Genomic DNA, 17237 nt, shown 5'->3' on the forward strand with positions numbered 1-17237 from the left:
CTTCAAAATTTACATCCATTGTAAGTCAGTGACTGGCTCCATCAACTATTACTTGTATTTTTCCCTACATTTATGTCATTTTTAGCTAAATGTAGCAAATATTTGAAACATGTCTGAGTGCAGTTCTACACCACTGCAAACTACAACCACAATATCACACATCTAGTTATTGTCTCTCTGTTCTTTAATCAAAATAGAGCACTACCATCTTAGTAAAGGTAGAATATTTGCCACTGTAAAGGATCACATTAAATTGTGAAAGTGTACTTATATTTTTTTTACCTATACCTACATACTTATATTTACTCATGTCAAAAATCTCAACAAAAAACAGACAAGAGAGGAATGTTGCAACATGACTTTTTAATCGTAAAAAGGACTGGCTCATTTAAAAATGGAATGTGGACTTGAAACAAACTTTTTTTCAAGTATTGTGTTTACAAAACCATATAAGCACGTTTATCAAGAAGGCTCAATTCTTACATTACAGTAAGGTATTTGAAACAAAATTTGTCATCCTTGATAGGACAAAAACAGGTCAACATACCACCACCATCCAGATCCTTCATTTTAAGTACCATTTCTGTCAGAGACTCACAACCAACATGATGCCTGCCAAAAAATGTGATTGCTTATTATGTCACTCTACACTTTGCCCATCACTTGATTCTAGACATATTTTGTCAACCTTTACACCATATTGAGCAGATGTTTAAGGGAAGTACTTTGGAGGCTACATTTACAGTTAGCTTTTAACAGACAGGCCACAAACATGAAGAATATAATGAAAATCACTCCTTTTAGTTGATCATATTAATCATTGATGTCATATTTTGTGCACTGTACATGTGGAGGCCTACTTTTTACAGCAGTTCTCTTTAACTCATTCACTGCCTTTGACAAGTATACTTGTCAATTGTATTTTTTAGAGCGGTGCTAAATGGGGGCGAATCTGAGCATGCTCCACTGTAAATATCAAACTTGGAAACAACTTTACTGATGCCCAACCACCGGTAGATGACATCATAGCCCCATTTTATAGGAAATAAACACAGTTTCAGAGGCCATGGGAGAAATGGCTGTATTTTGGCAAACCTACATTTTTCTGCTGTCAATTATAAAAGAACGGGACGGGACAAAAAGTAGGGAGTCTATTCTGTTATTTGGTAGATTCGGTTTATATATAATTATTGAATGGAATATCACGTGAGTATTGGAAATGTAAAAATTTTCTATAATGACTGGCAGTGAATGAGTTAAAATGTTTATTTTATTTTTAACCTGTCTTCTACAATAAATCATATAGCCAAAGTGTCATTTTATCATCTAACACTTTACATACTGTCTTTTTTTTATGCTGTAGGAATCCATACACTCTTCCACTGGACAGCGTTTCTCCAAAACTCCTCCAGAACAGAGGCATGTGTCCAATCTGTGATGCAATGGTTCCCGTCCTTGTCTATCTGGCAGAAGAGGCGCAGAGTTTTTAGCGGGCTGGTGCAGGTGTACTGGAGGTACTGGCAGCCCTACAGCAAGAAAACAGGATTATGTGATCATCCTATTGTTTAAGTCCTCTGATCTGTTGTAGTAATGCTGACCTCACTGTTGCCCCAGTACCAGATGGCCTTGATGACACTGTGACTGGCCAATGCCTTTGTCAACTGGTCTCTCCTTCCTGTAACGATGTTCACCAAGCCCGCTGGCAGATCTGAAGACAGGAGCACCTACAGGCGCAGCATCGCCAATGACCACAAATTGCAAATGGACATGCTCAGAACTCACAAACCAGCATGTACTGGATTGTTCATTTCCAACATGGTGAGTTCAGAACGGAAGAATCGGTCATCACGTTTACCTGAATAAATGTCAGTGCTGGCAGTGGATACTCCTGACTGGGTACCATGACGACGGCATTGCCAGAGGCGAGGGCTGCTCCAAGAAGTGTCACCATGGAGAGGAGGGGATGCTTGTCTGGAAGGACCACACCCACCACTCCCAGCGCTTCAGGGATGGAGAAACCCGCGCCAGACTGCGGTACGGGCTGAAGGATAGCAACCACGCCAGATGTTAGAGCATCGGGAGACTTCACAAATCTCAAAAAGTATGAATCTCTTTCACATTAAAAGCTTCACCAGAGTTCCGCCGTGAAACTTGTCACAGTATGCTGCCCAATCACTGAGCCTGGCGATACTGAGCTCCACCTCCTTATCAGCCTCTTCCATTGGTAGACCAGTTTGGGCACCGATTGAATTTGCTATGTCCTTCCTTTTTCCCTCAAGGCCCTTGGCCAGAGCCTGAATGGACTGGCTGCGTGCAGATGGACTCTTTTTCATCCAGCTAAAGGAGCAGTCGCAATGGTAAATATGCAGATCATCTGGAAATATTCACATCATGGCATGCTTTACAATAGTGATGTAGCATGAGAATTTTTCCAATTTCGCTTGCTAGTTCAGAAAATTAGTATTTGCAATGGCGGTGTGCCATTACATATTCTGCCCTGGCTTAAAAAATGTTAGTAAACACTCTGTGAGAACACTGTTTTGTTTTAATAGTCAGATGAGAAGGCTTGATTCCAGTGTATACAAGCTGTCAATGCAGTTGTTTTAAGTTATAACCTATTAGTCATCATGTCAAGTTATACATTAACTCATAATAAACCCAAACAGCCGGAAAGGTTACACAATATGCCCATGCTTGATGAACTCTCGGCAGGTTTGGCATTTGTGTCTTGACAAATTAAGCAATTCAGAAGTACAAAAATCAGTCATATTCACCTGTTAACCTTTCCAAATAGAGAATGTTTTGTTGGAAAACAATACTGTATTTGAACACAACTCATCCATTTTTACAGTAACGTACTTTGTAATGTGGTTCTGCTTTGTCTTAGCTCAATGATGAGAGTGTTCTAGTTCTTCTCACTGTAGGATATTTTACTTTGTTGAGCTGACCTCAACAGACCCAAGCTGAGAACATTATTACATTATAAACTAGAGTAAATGTGTAAAAACTTTTTTTTTTGGTTGTTCAATTCAAAAAGTAAAATTCTTATGTTTTCTATATTGTTTCTTGTAATCTTGATAATTACAGCTTACAAGCCAAAATTAACACGTACAGAAATAAATTGTATTTGGTATTACTTTGTGTACGGTGAGAACAACAATAATATGTGGACTTTTTTTGTGGAATTACCCAACATTCATTGGTTTGTTTGTTTGTGTACATGCTGGTATCCCACCCTGGCTGAACTTTGATAGCTGCCTCCACAGCATTCCGGACATCTTTCTGGCCTCCATCAGGACAGTAGCCTAACACGCCGCTGCCCCCTGGTGGATGCACCACTACAGTGGCACCAGACTCCGATTTGCATGCCTTGCCAGCAACAAACTGTGCATAGGACTTTATGGTGCTGAGGATGAGAGACATTATGAATAAGTGTATGTGCAAAATGACATCACATTACAGTAATTATGCTGAGTTAACATAACCCCATTTAAACATGGACTTAAAAGGAGAGACAACACACCCAGCAGTCTCATCCGGAATGATAACTGGGGGTGCATCTGTTCCAAACTTGGTGTAGTCCAGAGCAACAGGGGAAGCACGAGGGAGAACGGAGGATGAGGATGGCCGCAGAAACTGATAAAGACCCTGAAAGGGAGCAACAACGACAGAATGATTACTCAGGTGTCAAATATTTTACTGAAACTGCCAATCTCGGTACATCCTATTTTGTATGTGCAACATGCTCATTTTTATGTAGGAGCCAGAGATGTACACTAAGGGGCAGATCCACTAAAGGTGTGAGTAGCTTTTGTGCGGCGCTAACGGGTAAAAATGGAGCAATCCGGGAGCGTTTACCTTTTTACGGGGGTAGGATATAAAAACGTAAACAAATGCATACCCGTTATTTTTTCTCTCACGATGTTCTCCCACGTGAATGAAAACATCCGTCTTTTTGTACAGTATCGTACATAAAAGTAAATACTACCTGCTATATCCAGTTGCGTCCCCATGTCGTGCCATAGTTTGGCTTTCATACCTTTTAACGATAATATAAAATGTCGGTCTCTCTTGAACCAAAGAGACAAAGTCATCTTCCCGATCTTCTGTCCAGACAGACATTGTACCTTCAAATGTGGAGGGTACAGTGGTTGGGGGACATTTTGTGATAATTTTTACGTGACAGATGCATACTGTATGCCCATGTCAACCTCTGAAAATATATATTTTAAAAAAATGATCTTACCAATAATTTGTATTTTATGAATGAATGATGTCGTTGTGGTCCTCTCTGCTCACTACAGCTTAAGGGTGCTAAATGAGGAAAACGTTTCTGTACCTCCTCGGTCCAAGTTTGCTTTCTGATAATGTCATCTTTCTCGCAACTGTTACTATACTACCGTGTTCTTGGCGCAAATCCATTGCCATGTGTGGTAAATCAGGCGCAAATGTGCTCCCAGCTGTCAGAATTTGTAGGCGTGTTTGTGCCTGTATATGATTAGAGCAATATCTTTAGTGAATAGGTGGGTAGGTGGGGAACAGGTTGTGGAGCAATATTTAGCGCTCTGAGTGGACGCAGCGCATTCTTAGTGAATCTACTCCTAAGTATAAGTAAATGTGTCACAAACTACTGCAACTAACCTCCTGCCCTCCATCAGTGCAGGTGCCGCTGTCTTTGTGACCAGAAACAGGCAGACACGGATCCGATAAAGGGTGCGAGTTCACCCACACTGAGCCCACAGACAAACTGAAGAGAGACAGAGAGAAAAAAAGACAAGTTTAAATCAATTCATAATATTGTTAATGTATCAGCGAAAGGTCAAATCCAGCTTCAAAGTGTAGCTGTGTTACCTCTTGGATGTTTCCAAAGCCAAACTGAGGTCTTCAGTCCAGATACATGCTGCTTGGCCATGTGGACTGTGATTCCCTATGTAGAACACAACAATTTACTGATCAAATGTTCCTTTAATCCTCAGAGATAATTTTATGTGTCTAACTCTAAACAGACATCCGTACCCAGAGTCACCGCCTCTGTGTTACTTCTGAAGGTCATAAGAGGAAGCAGTGGCCCAGGAGAGGGCATGACCACACATGGCGAGGAGGGGGCTGCTCCACATAGCACCGTAGGAGGATACTGTGTAGCAGACGGGACAGCACAGGACTGCAACAACTGAGGGGTGAAAAACCAAATGAATATGTAGATAACCATACACACTGATGTGTGAAAAGGGCTACATGAATGCTTGACGACTAACCGTGGCCCCCTTGTTTTGAGCCTCCTGCACTGCGGTGTCCACGAGGACTCTGACCTCGTCGCTGGCAAGCGCCACACATTTCAAATCTGCCATGCGCAGCTTCAGACAGGCCAATATGCTGTCCAGCACACTCTCCTGCACACACAACACCCAGTTCCCCTGCGGAAAGAAGAAAAAACTGTTAAACAAGTATCAAAACGGAACCCAACACAGTGGATACTTGACTGACCTCTTTCTTCTTCTTGAAAGCAGTCTCTAAGACATCATCCACTGCACTGTTGATGTCAGCAGACTCAAAAATGATGATAGGACATGTGGCGCTAATGTTTCGGGATACAGAGACTGGAACGCCCAACCCTGCTGTAGCTTTACACAGCTTCACACCATCCTGAAGCAGTTAAAAAAAAATAAATAAAAAAATAAATAAAATCACATAATAGGATCATTTAGGTTAGGGGTGTCAAACATATGGCCCACAAGACGATTTTGTAAAGTAAAAAGAAATTTGTAATGTAAGACCATTTAATCAGCTGGCCACAATCAAAACATAAATTCGTAATTTCACAAGCAGTCCTCAGATGAGCAATGCAACTAGTACATGGAATCGTCCTGGATGTCATTATTTTACCCGCAACCTAAAGTTAGGGTTTGTTTAAAAAACTAACCCCTTCAGACCCATAGATAGTCCCAGTGGACATGACATATTCGCGTGTCTAAACCAACAAAACGCATAATTTGGATGACGTCAACACTTCAGGTTCATGATTGGATCTTAACTAGCCAATCACAATCGCAAGTTGATTTGCATGATGTTCATATTAAAACATTTACATATAAGCTTAAGTTTACAACACATTACAGCCATATTATCCTGCTGTCCACTATTAGATCTAAAAACACGAGCTAACCCCAAAACAAAATATCCATGTTGTTCTTATGTGGGAAAAAGAGTCATCCATCCATCCATCCATTTTCTTGACCGCTTATTCCTCACAAGGGTCGCGGGGGCTGCTGGCGCCTATCTCAGCTGGCTCTGGGCAGTAGGCGGGGGACACCCTGGACTGGTTGCCAACCAATCGCAGGGCACACAGAGACGAACAACCATCCACACTCACACGCACACCTAGGGACAATTCGGAGCGCCCAATTAACCTGCCATGCATGTCTTTGGAATGTGGGAGGAGACCGGAGTACCCGGAGAAGACCCACGCGGGCACGGGGAGAACATGCAAACTCCACCCAGGAAGGTCCGAGCCTGGACTCGAACCGGAGACCTCAGAACTGGGAAGCGGACGTGCTAACCACTCGACTACCGTGCCGCCCCGGAAAAAGAGTCAAAATCAGCAAAAAATAAAAAATTATTTTGCCCAGCAGAAAAAATAAATGTCTGAAGGGGCTACAAAAATCATAGACCAACATAAACGTTAAACACAACAAAAATTCAATTACTGGTAACACAAATACATATGACAAGGATTAACATCCTTATAACTTCATTAACTGCGCCACACATTGCATTCTGGGATATATATGGAAAACAGGTATTTTTAACATGTCCGGAACTCATACAGGCAAAGTTTTGCCGCGTTCCATTTGCATCCGTGTTATCTTTTGGAACAACATGATTACAGTTGAGCTCCGAAATTTAGGGCTGGCCCACAAATATGGAAAATCTGCGTATAATTGACGGCAATTGTTTTTAAGTTATAGACCAATGATTTTACTGATCCGACCCACTTGGGAATATATTTTCCTCCATGTGGCCCATGAGATAATATGAGTTTGCCACCCCTGACTTAGGTATTCTCAATGCTGGTTTGATAACTTATTTCTATATGCACCTCCTTGTTGCCGCTGTAGGTGACATAGCTGATGCTGGAGTTCTGAGCCACATCAGCAGCCAGTGACATGTCACAGCCAGTCAAAACACCGACAGCCCCGGCAGGAAGGCCTGCGCCTGTAAGAAGCTGAGCCAATAAAAGTGCCGGGGGCGCCGTGCTTTGACCAGGAACAATGATGACAGAGTTGCCTAAGGAGGAAACACATTTAGTAGTAACTCAACAACAACAACTTTGAATCATGATGAACACTATATTATTGTGTATGATGAAACTCGAGTCGGTTGTCTACCCATGGCTAGTGCTGGTAAGACTTTGAGCATCAGGGAGTAGAGAGTGCAGTCATCAGAGACAACTACTAAAACCACACCTGTTCAAAAGGAAGAACAAAGTCAAAAACGAGATAAAAGTCTTAAGACAGTGTGTCATTAGATTAACTTCAGCAGTGAGAACTCACCCAGTGGGGTCCAGTTTGCTATGAGAGTGTCTCGAAGCTGAGCCCAGCTGCTGTAATACTGCAACAATCTAACAAGGGTTGAAGAAGAGCAGGAGGCTTGACACAGGTCACACAGCTCGGCCACGCTCTGGCCATGCTGTCCAAGAGTGCTGGCCAACCTGAAAACAGGTGACACACACCCAGTGATGCACTGGACTGAAAAGGGTGATACACATGCACAAACACTGGTAGATCTTTTCAGCACTAAAACAATGTTCCCTAACCTCATTTAGTGAGTGCATTCAGAGTACCTGAGCAGCACTTTGGACCTCTGGTAGCAGGACAAGTTACTCCAGGCCTCAAAGCCCTTGATAGCAGAGGACGCGCATTGCGAAATGTCAGCCTGCACGGCACACACTGTGCTGCACACGAGACCACCTAAATATTAGGCACAGGGTGGAATCATTTTAGTCACCTTCTCAGCGTCCCCTGAACTTGACCTGACGTTACATTAAAGGCATACTTGCCCCTCAAATTGTTAGAACAGCAACTAATTTTGCGACAAATGACAATGCTAACTCAACAAAGATGGCACAATTGTTGTATTTTATGGATTGTAAACATCTTTTTTCTTTCGTGTCTGCAAACACTCTGTGGCTATAAAGGCTAACATCTTGTAGGATCTCAGTTGACAGAAAGGTCGCCAACCCTATTCTAAGGCAATGTAAGCTGCGTGGAGTTCTAGGCTCAAAAACGGATCTCACCTTTGGAGTCCACCAAGGAGCGAGTCTGTCTGTCTACTGGATGGATGTGTTTTCCATCAATAAACAGACCCAGAGAGCGGGAATGATTATCCAGCCATGCCTGCAGTAGTAGAGTGATGAAATTTGTAATGTATGAAAGGTGCTATGTTAAGAAAGTTTGATTTGATTTGACATACAGTGAGTGGATATAAAAAATAAATAAAAGTGTACAGGCCCCAGTTGAAATGCCAGGTTTTTAAGATATTAAAAAAAATGAGATCAACATGAATCATTTCAAACCTTTTCCAGCATTAGAACTTAATATGGTGTTAATCAAAAGATGTATTATTATTAAGATGATTATGATATAAGGGGTACAAGTGTCTACAAAAAAAAACAAAACAAGAACAAATATTAAGCAAAGGTGTGTTTCTGTAAAAGCTGTTAATTTGTGGAATAATTTGGGAATTGACCTGAAAAGATGTGACTCACTTGTTGAGTTTAAAATATTGTTTAAAAGCAAAGTTAAAAAAATTATAATAATACTCATGTCAAATAAGAGTATGAAAATTGTATATATGAATATATATGATTTATAAATGTATTATGGTATATGTCTAGGAATTTCATCTACATATGTTGCTGGCAAATGCACGCATGTTTAAGTGCACTTGTATTCATAACCAGGTTCATACATTTTATTTAAAAAAATATTAACCTAGTATTGTATTAATAATGAAATAAGTTTAAATATATAATGTTTAAGGGGTAGGACTAGATAAGTTTTTAACTTCTTCCTACTCCCTTTTGAACATGTAAACTGTGATGATTTTATGGGGGTTTTCTTTTTCTTTTCTTTTAATTTTTTGTTTCTCTGCTGTTTGTTTGTATGTTTATATGTTCAATAAATGAAATCAAATAAATAAAAAAAATGTATGCTGACTCCTATTTCAACTAAGTTTGAATATGATTTGTAATAAGCGGTTCAGAAAATGGATGGACGGATGGATGAGTGATTGGTAATTCACAACACCCATCCATCCGTCCGTCCATCCTTTCACTTATGATTGTTTTCCTTCCATGTCATCTTAGGGGCTCCAAAGCTCATATTATTGGTAACATTAGGGAGACAGTAAACAGACTGAGGACAAAGTACAAATCCAACCAACGCTCCGAGTGACACATTTACATTGAAGTTTCAGCTTAGTTTGATGACGAGTGGCTACACCATCTTGCTTCCACATGACAATTCATTACAAGGTTATTTGTACAGTTCAGTCACATGTTTGCCTTGTGAGTCAAGAGTTAACGAACTTCACATGGGTCCAAGAGTCTGCCATAAGGCTTGCAAAAGAACTGGCGTACAGTAAATGTAGTAGAAGAGACAGAAAACATGCATTTGTGTGAGAAATTCTAGAACATTAGCAAATACAAAAAAAAAAACATTTTGTTTTGTTTTACTGAAAATACTCAATTTACCTGTGCAATGGAAGTGCTGGAAGTTGCAGCTGGTCCGTACTCCATACTCTGAAAAATATCCTGTACAGTTTTTGTGGTTGTACCGGCCATAATACTCTAAGCTTAGTTTTGGAGGGGATAACAAAAATCCCCACAGTGCCCGTTAATTCGCTTCTAGGAAGCTTTAAAGGTCCAAAATCTTTGCTTTACAGCACTAACGCTGCCCCAGCTAGACCAGGAAATACGTTAGAGCAAGCGTGCGACCTGTCAAACCCGCCGACTTACAACTGCGGATCAGTGGGGGAGAGTCACTGCAGATTACTTCCGGTGTCGACCACAATCGTTTGTACAGCTGTATAAAATCTACGATTTTAGAGGTTGAGGGTGTAGTTACGTTGAACTTACTTTAATATTTTAAACACGCATTATTGTATAACAAACAACAGTTAGGTATATTTGTTTTAAACGAACACAACTGTCTAACAAATTTGAGCATATAAAACTTAACACGGCTGACCGTAACCAATAAGTCAAACAACTCGGACTGATAATTCAATTTTAATACCGCTGTACATAAATGTTGGATTCTACGTGAACGAAATATTGTTTATTTGTTTGTTTATTTGTTCATTTTTCCTTTCGGACATCACTGTGACAAATGAATCATTTCATCATACAATTACAGCATATAAAATACCCGGGGGAAAAAAAGGGCTGACGGGAAGAAGCCAAAGCTGATTAATTACCTTCCCCATACTATACTAGGACCCAAAGAAATCAAGCAAATTGTTGATTAAAAGTCAGCAGTGGATGATTTTAAATTGTAGATATTTCCATCAGTTCATCTTTCCGGTGGTTGATCAAGTTGATTAAGTTGGTGTGTTAAATCAGTTCATCTTCACAAATGATATTTGTTGGACACATGTTGATTGGGTTCCATGTAGATTGATTCAGTCCAGTAGCTTTAGACAGCTGAGCACAACAGCAGTCATGCAGCCGACCACCCTTCAGTCACATCCATCTTCATCTTGATTCTTGTTCGCCCCTGTTTCACGTTGTGCTTTTCCTCCAGATCAAGCAACTTTGTGGCCATGTCTCTTCTCATTCTGGTCATGGCAACGTTGGATGCTGCTAGGTCGTTTTTCACCAGAGAAATATCATCCCAGGCCTTAGGCCGGGTTGCACACCAGTAATGGTGCTCAGAGTGACCGTAGCCATTTGCTCTGCATTCTTCTGGCCATCAGATGTTTTTCTTAGCATTCGATAATGCCAGAAAGATCCAATTCCCAGCAGTATCAGTCCAGCCACAAGCGCAGCAAGCAGATAGAGGTCCTTGACGTCTTCGACTTCCAGTGTGGTCAGATACAATGGCCGCCATTTACCCCAGCCGTCTTCAGCATATCCAGACATGAAGTTCCAATATAATTTTTGATCGATGGCATCTGTAATAATTTCCATCGATTCTGTCAATGCTTGGGCAGTAGAATGTTCTTTTCTAAAACCATACTGACTATCGTCTTGCAATTTGTGTTTAGTTATAAATTTGTCAAGTCTTTTGTTAAAGAATTTTTCTAATATTTTTGACAATTGTAGCAGGATTGAAATAGGTCTGTAGTTGCCATAATCATGAGCATCACCTGATTTATATATAGGAACAACCTTTGTAATTTCCATCTCATTTGGGAACGTCCCAGTCTGAAAAGATAAAATGCATATATGAGTTAGTGGAGCATGTCCGCCTCCCAGTTCTGAGGACTCCCGAGTCCAAGCCTTCCTGGGTGAGTTTGCATGTTCTCCCCGTGCCCGTGTGGGACTTCTCCGGGTACTCCGGTCTCCTCCCACATTCCAAAGACATGCATGGCAGGTTAATTGGGTGCTCTGAATTGTCCCTACGTGTGCTTGTGAGTGTGGATGGTTGTTCGTCTCTGTGTGCCCTGCGATTGGCTGGCAACCAGTCCAGGGTGTACCCCGCCTACTGCCCAAAGCCAGCTGAGATAGGCTCCAGCACCCCCGGCGACCCTTGTGAGGAATAAGCGGTCAAGAAAATGGATGAGTTAGTGGCAATAGGATTTAATTTATTACTAACTTAATTAACTTCATGTCACTTCCATTTGTGTCAGTAGAGTTTTTTTGCTGTACATTTTGCAACCAGGTGTCTTATCTCAGTGTCCTTGACTGGCTCCAAAAACGGGCGCAGCCTACTTTGATGCCGGTGATGATTACATCATTGATACGTGATTTTTGATCAAACTCGTCTACCTGGTCCTGCATGATGGCAATTTGCAGATCTTTCTTTTTGATCTCCTCCTGGGCTTGAACCACATTCCGCAGCTGTTGTATCTCTTCCAACAGCTTCTGGTTTGATTCCTTCATCTGCTGACTTACATCCGTTATGGTTTTATCCATTTTTTGCATAAATGTCTTTAGTTCTTCAATGTCGTCTGTTCTTTTCCCACTAGGCATGTTGTAAAAAAAACAACGGAGTTGTTATTACAACTGCGCCGCAGGGAGTATACTCTTTTAGACACCTAAGGGATAGAGTAATCCAGCGGCTGAAATTCAGCCTCTTGTTTCCAGACGGGAAGATTATGCCACGGACCGAGCGTGCGCCTTGAGAGGAAAAGCAGAAATAGTGATACGCGGTTTTCAGCTGACTTGGCTGAGTCGTAGTGAAATCGAGGGGTTGAATTGCTCGTAAATATTGATGGGATCTTAAATAAACTGCTCCCAGCTCACTGATCAGTAGCTTAACGAAAAACGACACTTCATTTCTGTGAAAATGCCCCGCAGAAAGGTAAGGCATAGATCCAAAACAGCATTTAGAACAGACTGCAAGCTGGCTCCCATAACGTCATCGATTACGTTATCCAATTTAGGATTTAAACTGGTGATGTGCAGTGCCCAGCGACATTAAACAATAAACAGCAGCTGTTAATAAGATTTGGGTACACTTTTAGATATGATTGTTGGTTAATTCATACGAGCTTGTCGAATTTGCTCACCATCTTAGAACATGTTTATTTCCTGATTGCTTTAAGTGACCTATTATCTACTCGATTTGCGGAGAGTGCGTTGATGCTAACCTCTGCTGCTGCTAATACACGTTTGATCGGAAGGAACAGGCTGTTTTTTCGGTTTGAGGATGGTGCGACACGTCCGTACCAAAACAACGCAGTGATTGGTTCGAATCCGAAATAGCGTTGCGCTCTTTGGTCTGGCTTTGTAGAGCGCCACCTCTTCTCTTTCCTCATTGGTTGTATGCAAATGAAGTGCTGAGTTCTTGTTATGTTGTGTCAAAAAGTGTGCGTCAGAAGAGCTTTGTATTGAGTGACGTTACCTGGGTAATCACTGACGTTTATAAACATGTAATTATTAGTAATCATTTTAATCATGCTTTGAATCAGGAACCAACCGCTTATATTATTTCAATCAAATTAACCTGTATAAAAAATGCTGTTATATATTTCGTTGTACACAATGTAATACTGTATATTAATATGCTGGGTTTGATTGAAACTGTTGAAACTGTCAAATATATATTATATATATATATATTATAGTAATCGGCTCAGTAAATGGATGGATGGACTGACATTTTTCTTATTTTTAGAGTGGATTGAATCAATAGGTGCATATACTTCATCTGTTTGAAATTGAAACCACACTAGAAGCAATTGTGTTTGTGTATTCAAAATTTTCACTGTAGCAACTAGGGGTGTTAAAAAAAAATCGATTCTGCGATATATCGTGATACTACATCGCGCGATTCTCGAATCGATTCAATAAAAAAAAACGTGTTTTTATTTTTTATTTTTTATTTTTTATTTTTAAGAGCTCAGAATTGTTCATTCGGTAGTCTTACCGATTCAACGTCTTATCATCATTGCCTTTTTTTTTGTGTGTGTGTGTGAATCGATTTTTAAACTTCCATTTTTAATGGAAAAATATTCAACAAAACGTCTGACTTCGGGTTAGGATTCACACCTTGAGCATGGAAGAATGTTATATGAACGGAACATTAAGCCTTAATATTTTATTTTAATGCTGTTCAAACATGAAACAGATTACAACCTCTATAAGACTGAAATTTCAGATAAATAAATAATACATTTTCATATAAATCTTACACTCTACAAGCTTACTGATTAGTATTTTTAAATTTGAATGAAAAAAAATCACAACAATCGACTTATAAATTCGTATCGGGATTAATCGTTTTTTTTCCCCCTTTTTTTTTTTTCCAGTAACTATCATTGCTTTTATCTAGTGTTTCTCAATCCTGGTCCTCAAGACACACTACCCAGCCTGTTTTCCATGTCTCCCTATTCCAATGCAGGTGAGGATCATTATCAGGCTTATCCAAAGCTTGCTGATGAGCTGTCTTTGGAATCACCTGCAGTGAGAATAGGGAGACATGGAAAACAGGCTGTATAGTGTGCCCACGAGGACCAGGGTTAAGAAACACTGCTCTAGCATAAGAAACAAAACAAAAAAAATAAAATAAAATGTATAAATACGTTTTTGCGACCTTGGTAATATTTAAAATAGAATGGGAGCAAATGAGTTACTGTAGGAGGACCACTTGCTAGTAATAGTGACAGACTTTATTTAGCTTCACTTTGGCAAGTAAATAAAATCATGCCCAAGTATGGTGGTGGTGTCTTGGACCCTGGTTAATAAGCTTATAGCTTTTTGGGGCATCCTTTTAATCAATTTAAAGCTCAAATGGTATATATCGTGAGAAGGCTTCGATCACTCGGGTGTGGAAGTGCTTTTATGACTTTGTGACATTGTGAAACAAACATACAAACAAACCTAGGTAGCGTTATGTTAATACATCGATCCCTTTACCCACCCCTAACTTGTGTTTCATTTGAGCAACACGTCATCCTGCATTACAGGATAACCCGGTTCACCCGAATAGTCAATTTCGGCAGCTTGCATTTTCAAAAAAAAAAAATGTTTGTTTGGATATAATTATGCATTTTATTAGCATCACTCCTTTCATCTGACTCGTGATGTGTAATGTCCCGTCTACGGGACTGTCGGTTAATGTGATTATTTATTAACAAGTTTATCGTGTGGACATGTGGAGGATATGATGCTATTCCCCCAAGATGGGCTCTTCCTTGGATTATCCGGTTGTTTAAAAAAATAATAAAAAATCATCATCAATATAACACGCTGAAGCGCGCCTTTAAAAACAGCACACTCATTACTGTTTGTTTGTTTGTTTGTTTGTTTGTACAGAGGGCCACAGGCAGCAGCTCAGAGGGGACAGAGGATTCGGATTTCTCCGCCGACCTCGAGCCGGCCGAAGCGGTCGGGAATGCGCACCGACGTAATAGCACGCGCCTGACTCGCACGTCCCTTCGTCTTAGCCGAAGCACACGAGGTATAATGTTTGCATGAAATGTTTACCCTGTACACCCATTGCCTGACTTGGACATATTAAATGTGTGTTGAGCAATACAATAAATGTAGATATTAGGGGTGTTAAAAAAAATCGATTCGGCAATATATCGCGATACTACAGCACGCAATTCTCGAATCGATTCAATAGGCAGCCGAATCGATTTTTTAACATCCATTTTTGATGAAAAAATATTCAACAAAACGTCTAACTTTCATACCTTAAGCATGGAAGAATGTTATATTAATGGAACATTAAGCCTTAATATTTAATTTCAATGCTGTTCTAACATGAAAAAGGTTACAACCTGTTTGTTAAATACAGTGGCTCAGTTATAAAACTGAAGTTTCAGATCAATAAAGAATACAATTTCATACAAATCTGACAGTATACATTGTACAAGTTTACCGAATGGTATTTTCTAAATTTGAGTAAAAAAATCGCAACAATCGCCTTGTAAATTCATATCGGGATTAATCGGTATCGAATCAAATCGTGACCTATGAATCGTGATACGGATCGAATCGTCAGGTACTATGCAATTCACACCCCTAGTAGATATATGCATAAATACCAGAGGTGGCAGAAGTAGGCAACTCACAATACGCACTTAAGTCAGTTCTTCTCAAACAGAGGGATAAATGACATTCTATGCATGTTTAAAATAGATTAAATTAAAAAAAACATCAACTTTGCAATGGTTGAAAATGGTCCAAATCAGAGCTCCCTCTGTTGGATACCATGAATTTAAAATGAAAATATGGTAGTACTACTACTAACCGGTCTACCCACAATGCACCATGCCACCGAGATGTGTACTTCGCTTATTGCCTTGGCTTATTGTGGCCCATCTTAAATCACGCTTACAGTATTGTTTGAACTCTTTATTGAACAACGAAAATTAAAAACTGACCGGCAACCAAACACAGGGACTCCTCGAGCTGCGGACGAGTTCGTGGGGGCAGCAGCTTTAGCAAGGAAGCCCAGACTTTCTTCTTCCCGGCCACTTTGTCTAGCTCCTATAACCCTCTCCTAACCCTAATTTATAGTTTGTCCATATGCTATTTGCAACATCATTAGCAGTTCCTCTACCAGTGAGTTGTTTTTTGTATTTCACATCTGCAAGATGTTCCAAATTAGCATGGTTGGCCTCCTTCCTCAATGTTAGTTGTAAATTTAATCAACAGTAGTCTATAAATAAATGTAAAGTCAGAAGTCAAAGTGACATGTCCACTTTACCAGAAGTGTGCCAAAACAAAAAAAACAAGACTTCTTTTAAATCATATGTATACGTCTTTATATGGGGCGGCACAGTGGTGGACTGGTTAGCCGTCCGCCTCTCAGTACTGAGGACTCAGGTTCGAGTCCAGGCTCCTCCCTTCCTGGGTGGAGTTTGCATGTTCTCTCCTTGCCTGCGTGAGATGTACTCCGGTCTCCTCCCACATTCCAAAGTCATGCTTGGCAGGTTAATTGAACACTCTGAATTGTCCCTAGGTGTGCTTGTGAGTGTGGATGGTGTGCCCTGCGATTGGCTGGTTCAAGGCAAGCTCACTGCGATTGGCAGTTCAGGGTGTCCCCCGCCTACTGCCCCTAGTTAGCTGGGATAGGCTCCAGCACCCCCCGCGACCCTTGTGAGGAGGAAGTGGTTCAGAAAATGGATGGATGGAATGACGTCTGGCATAAGAAAGCATGCTCGGTTATGTTTACTGCCATACTTTCTGTTTTTAATGTTAATTGTTGCAATTTACCTTTCGCATAAGCTCCGCCCCCCTTAGTTACTGTTGCTAGTCCGTCAAGCTTGGTGACTCTGACAGCACAAGCCGTGACGGGAAGACTTACACAGGCGTGTATTAGTGATTTCTTTTGGAGCAATACCAGTGCAATATCCTTCAGATCGAGGCAAAAAGGTTTACAAAATGCAGTGGAGGGTTATAGTCAAAAAAAAAATTAGCCAGCGAAGGGGAAACAAACAGGACGCACGCTAAATCTGAGAAAACCCCATGACCTATACTTCAGATGCAACCAGCACAGCATTATGGACCAGTCGTGCTCTTGTACTGCCGGGTAAGTTTTCTTACTTATATTAGTGTAGTA

General features: G+C 40.6%; 2 protein-coding genes across 15 annotated transcripts in view; one reads left to right on the top strand and one right to left on the bottom strand.

Moving 5' to 3' along the window:
• Positions 1-344: 344 nt before the first annotated feature.
• Positions 345-17237, bottom strand: part of aldh16a1 (aldehyde dehydrogenase 16 family, member A1) — a 29935-nt gene continuing 13042 nt past the window's right edge. For 3 of the 12 annotated variants that reach the window (XM_077498641.1, XM_077498628.1, XM_077498610.1), the window contains exons 2-18: positions 9752-9799; positions 8294-8393; positions 7841-7967; positions 7551-7708; positions 7386-7463; positions 7097-7284; positions 5485-5643; positions 5256-5414; positions 5017-5170; positions 4852-4927; positions 4642-4747; positions 3524-3648; positions 3236-3406; positions 2133-2337; positions 1856-2041; positions 1599-1724; positions 345-1526 (exon numbers count right to left, since the gene is read on the bottom strand). In XM_077498641.1, the coding sequence (XP_077354767.1) occupies positions 1353-1526; positions 1599-1724; positions 1856-2041; positions 2133-2337; positions 3236-3406; positions 3524-3648; positions 4642-4747; positions 4852-4927; positions 5017-5170; positions 5256-5414; positions 5485-5643; positions 7097-7284; positions 7386-7463; positions 7551-7708; positions 7841-7967; positions 8294-8393; positions 9752-9796 (2337 nt within the window). In that variant the 5' untranslated portion in view covers positions 9797-9799 and the 3' untranslated portion in view covers positions 345-1352. The other 9 variants (XR_013278839.1, XM_077498603.1, XM_077498629.1 and 6 more) reach the window with 9 other exon arrangements.
• LOC144002975 (histone acetyltransferase KAT7-like) overlaps positions 12304-17237 on the top strand; it is a 28663-nt gene continuing 23729 nt past the window's right edge. For all 3 annotated transcript variants that reach the window (XM_077498664.1, XM_077498669.1, XM_077498675.1), the window contains exons 1-2: positions 12304-12524; positions 14981-15125. In XM_077498664.1, the coding sequence (XP_077354790.1) occupies positions 12510-12524; positions 14981-15125 (160 nt within the window). In that variant the 5' untranslated portion in view covers positions 12304-12509. The remainder of the gene's footprint in view (positions 12525-14980; positions 15126-17237) is intronic.

Source organism: Festucalex cinctus, chromosome 1 (genome assembly GCF_051991245.1).
Source record: "Festucalex cinctus isolate MCC-2025b chromosome 1, RoL_Fcin_1.0, whole genome shotgun sequence".
Classification (NCBI taxonomy): Eukaryota; Metazoa; Chordata; class Actinopteri; order Syngnathiformes; family Syngnathidae; genus Festucalex; species Festucalex cinctus.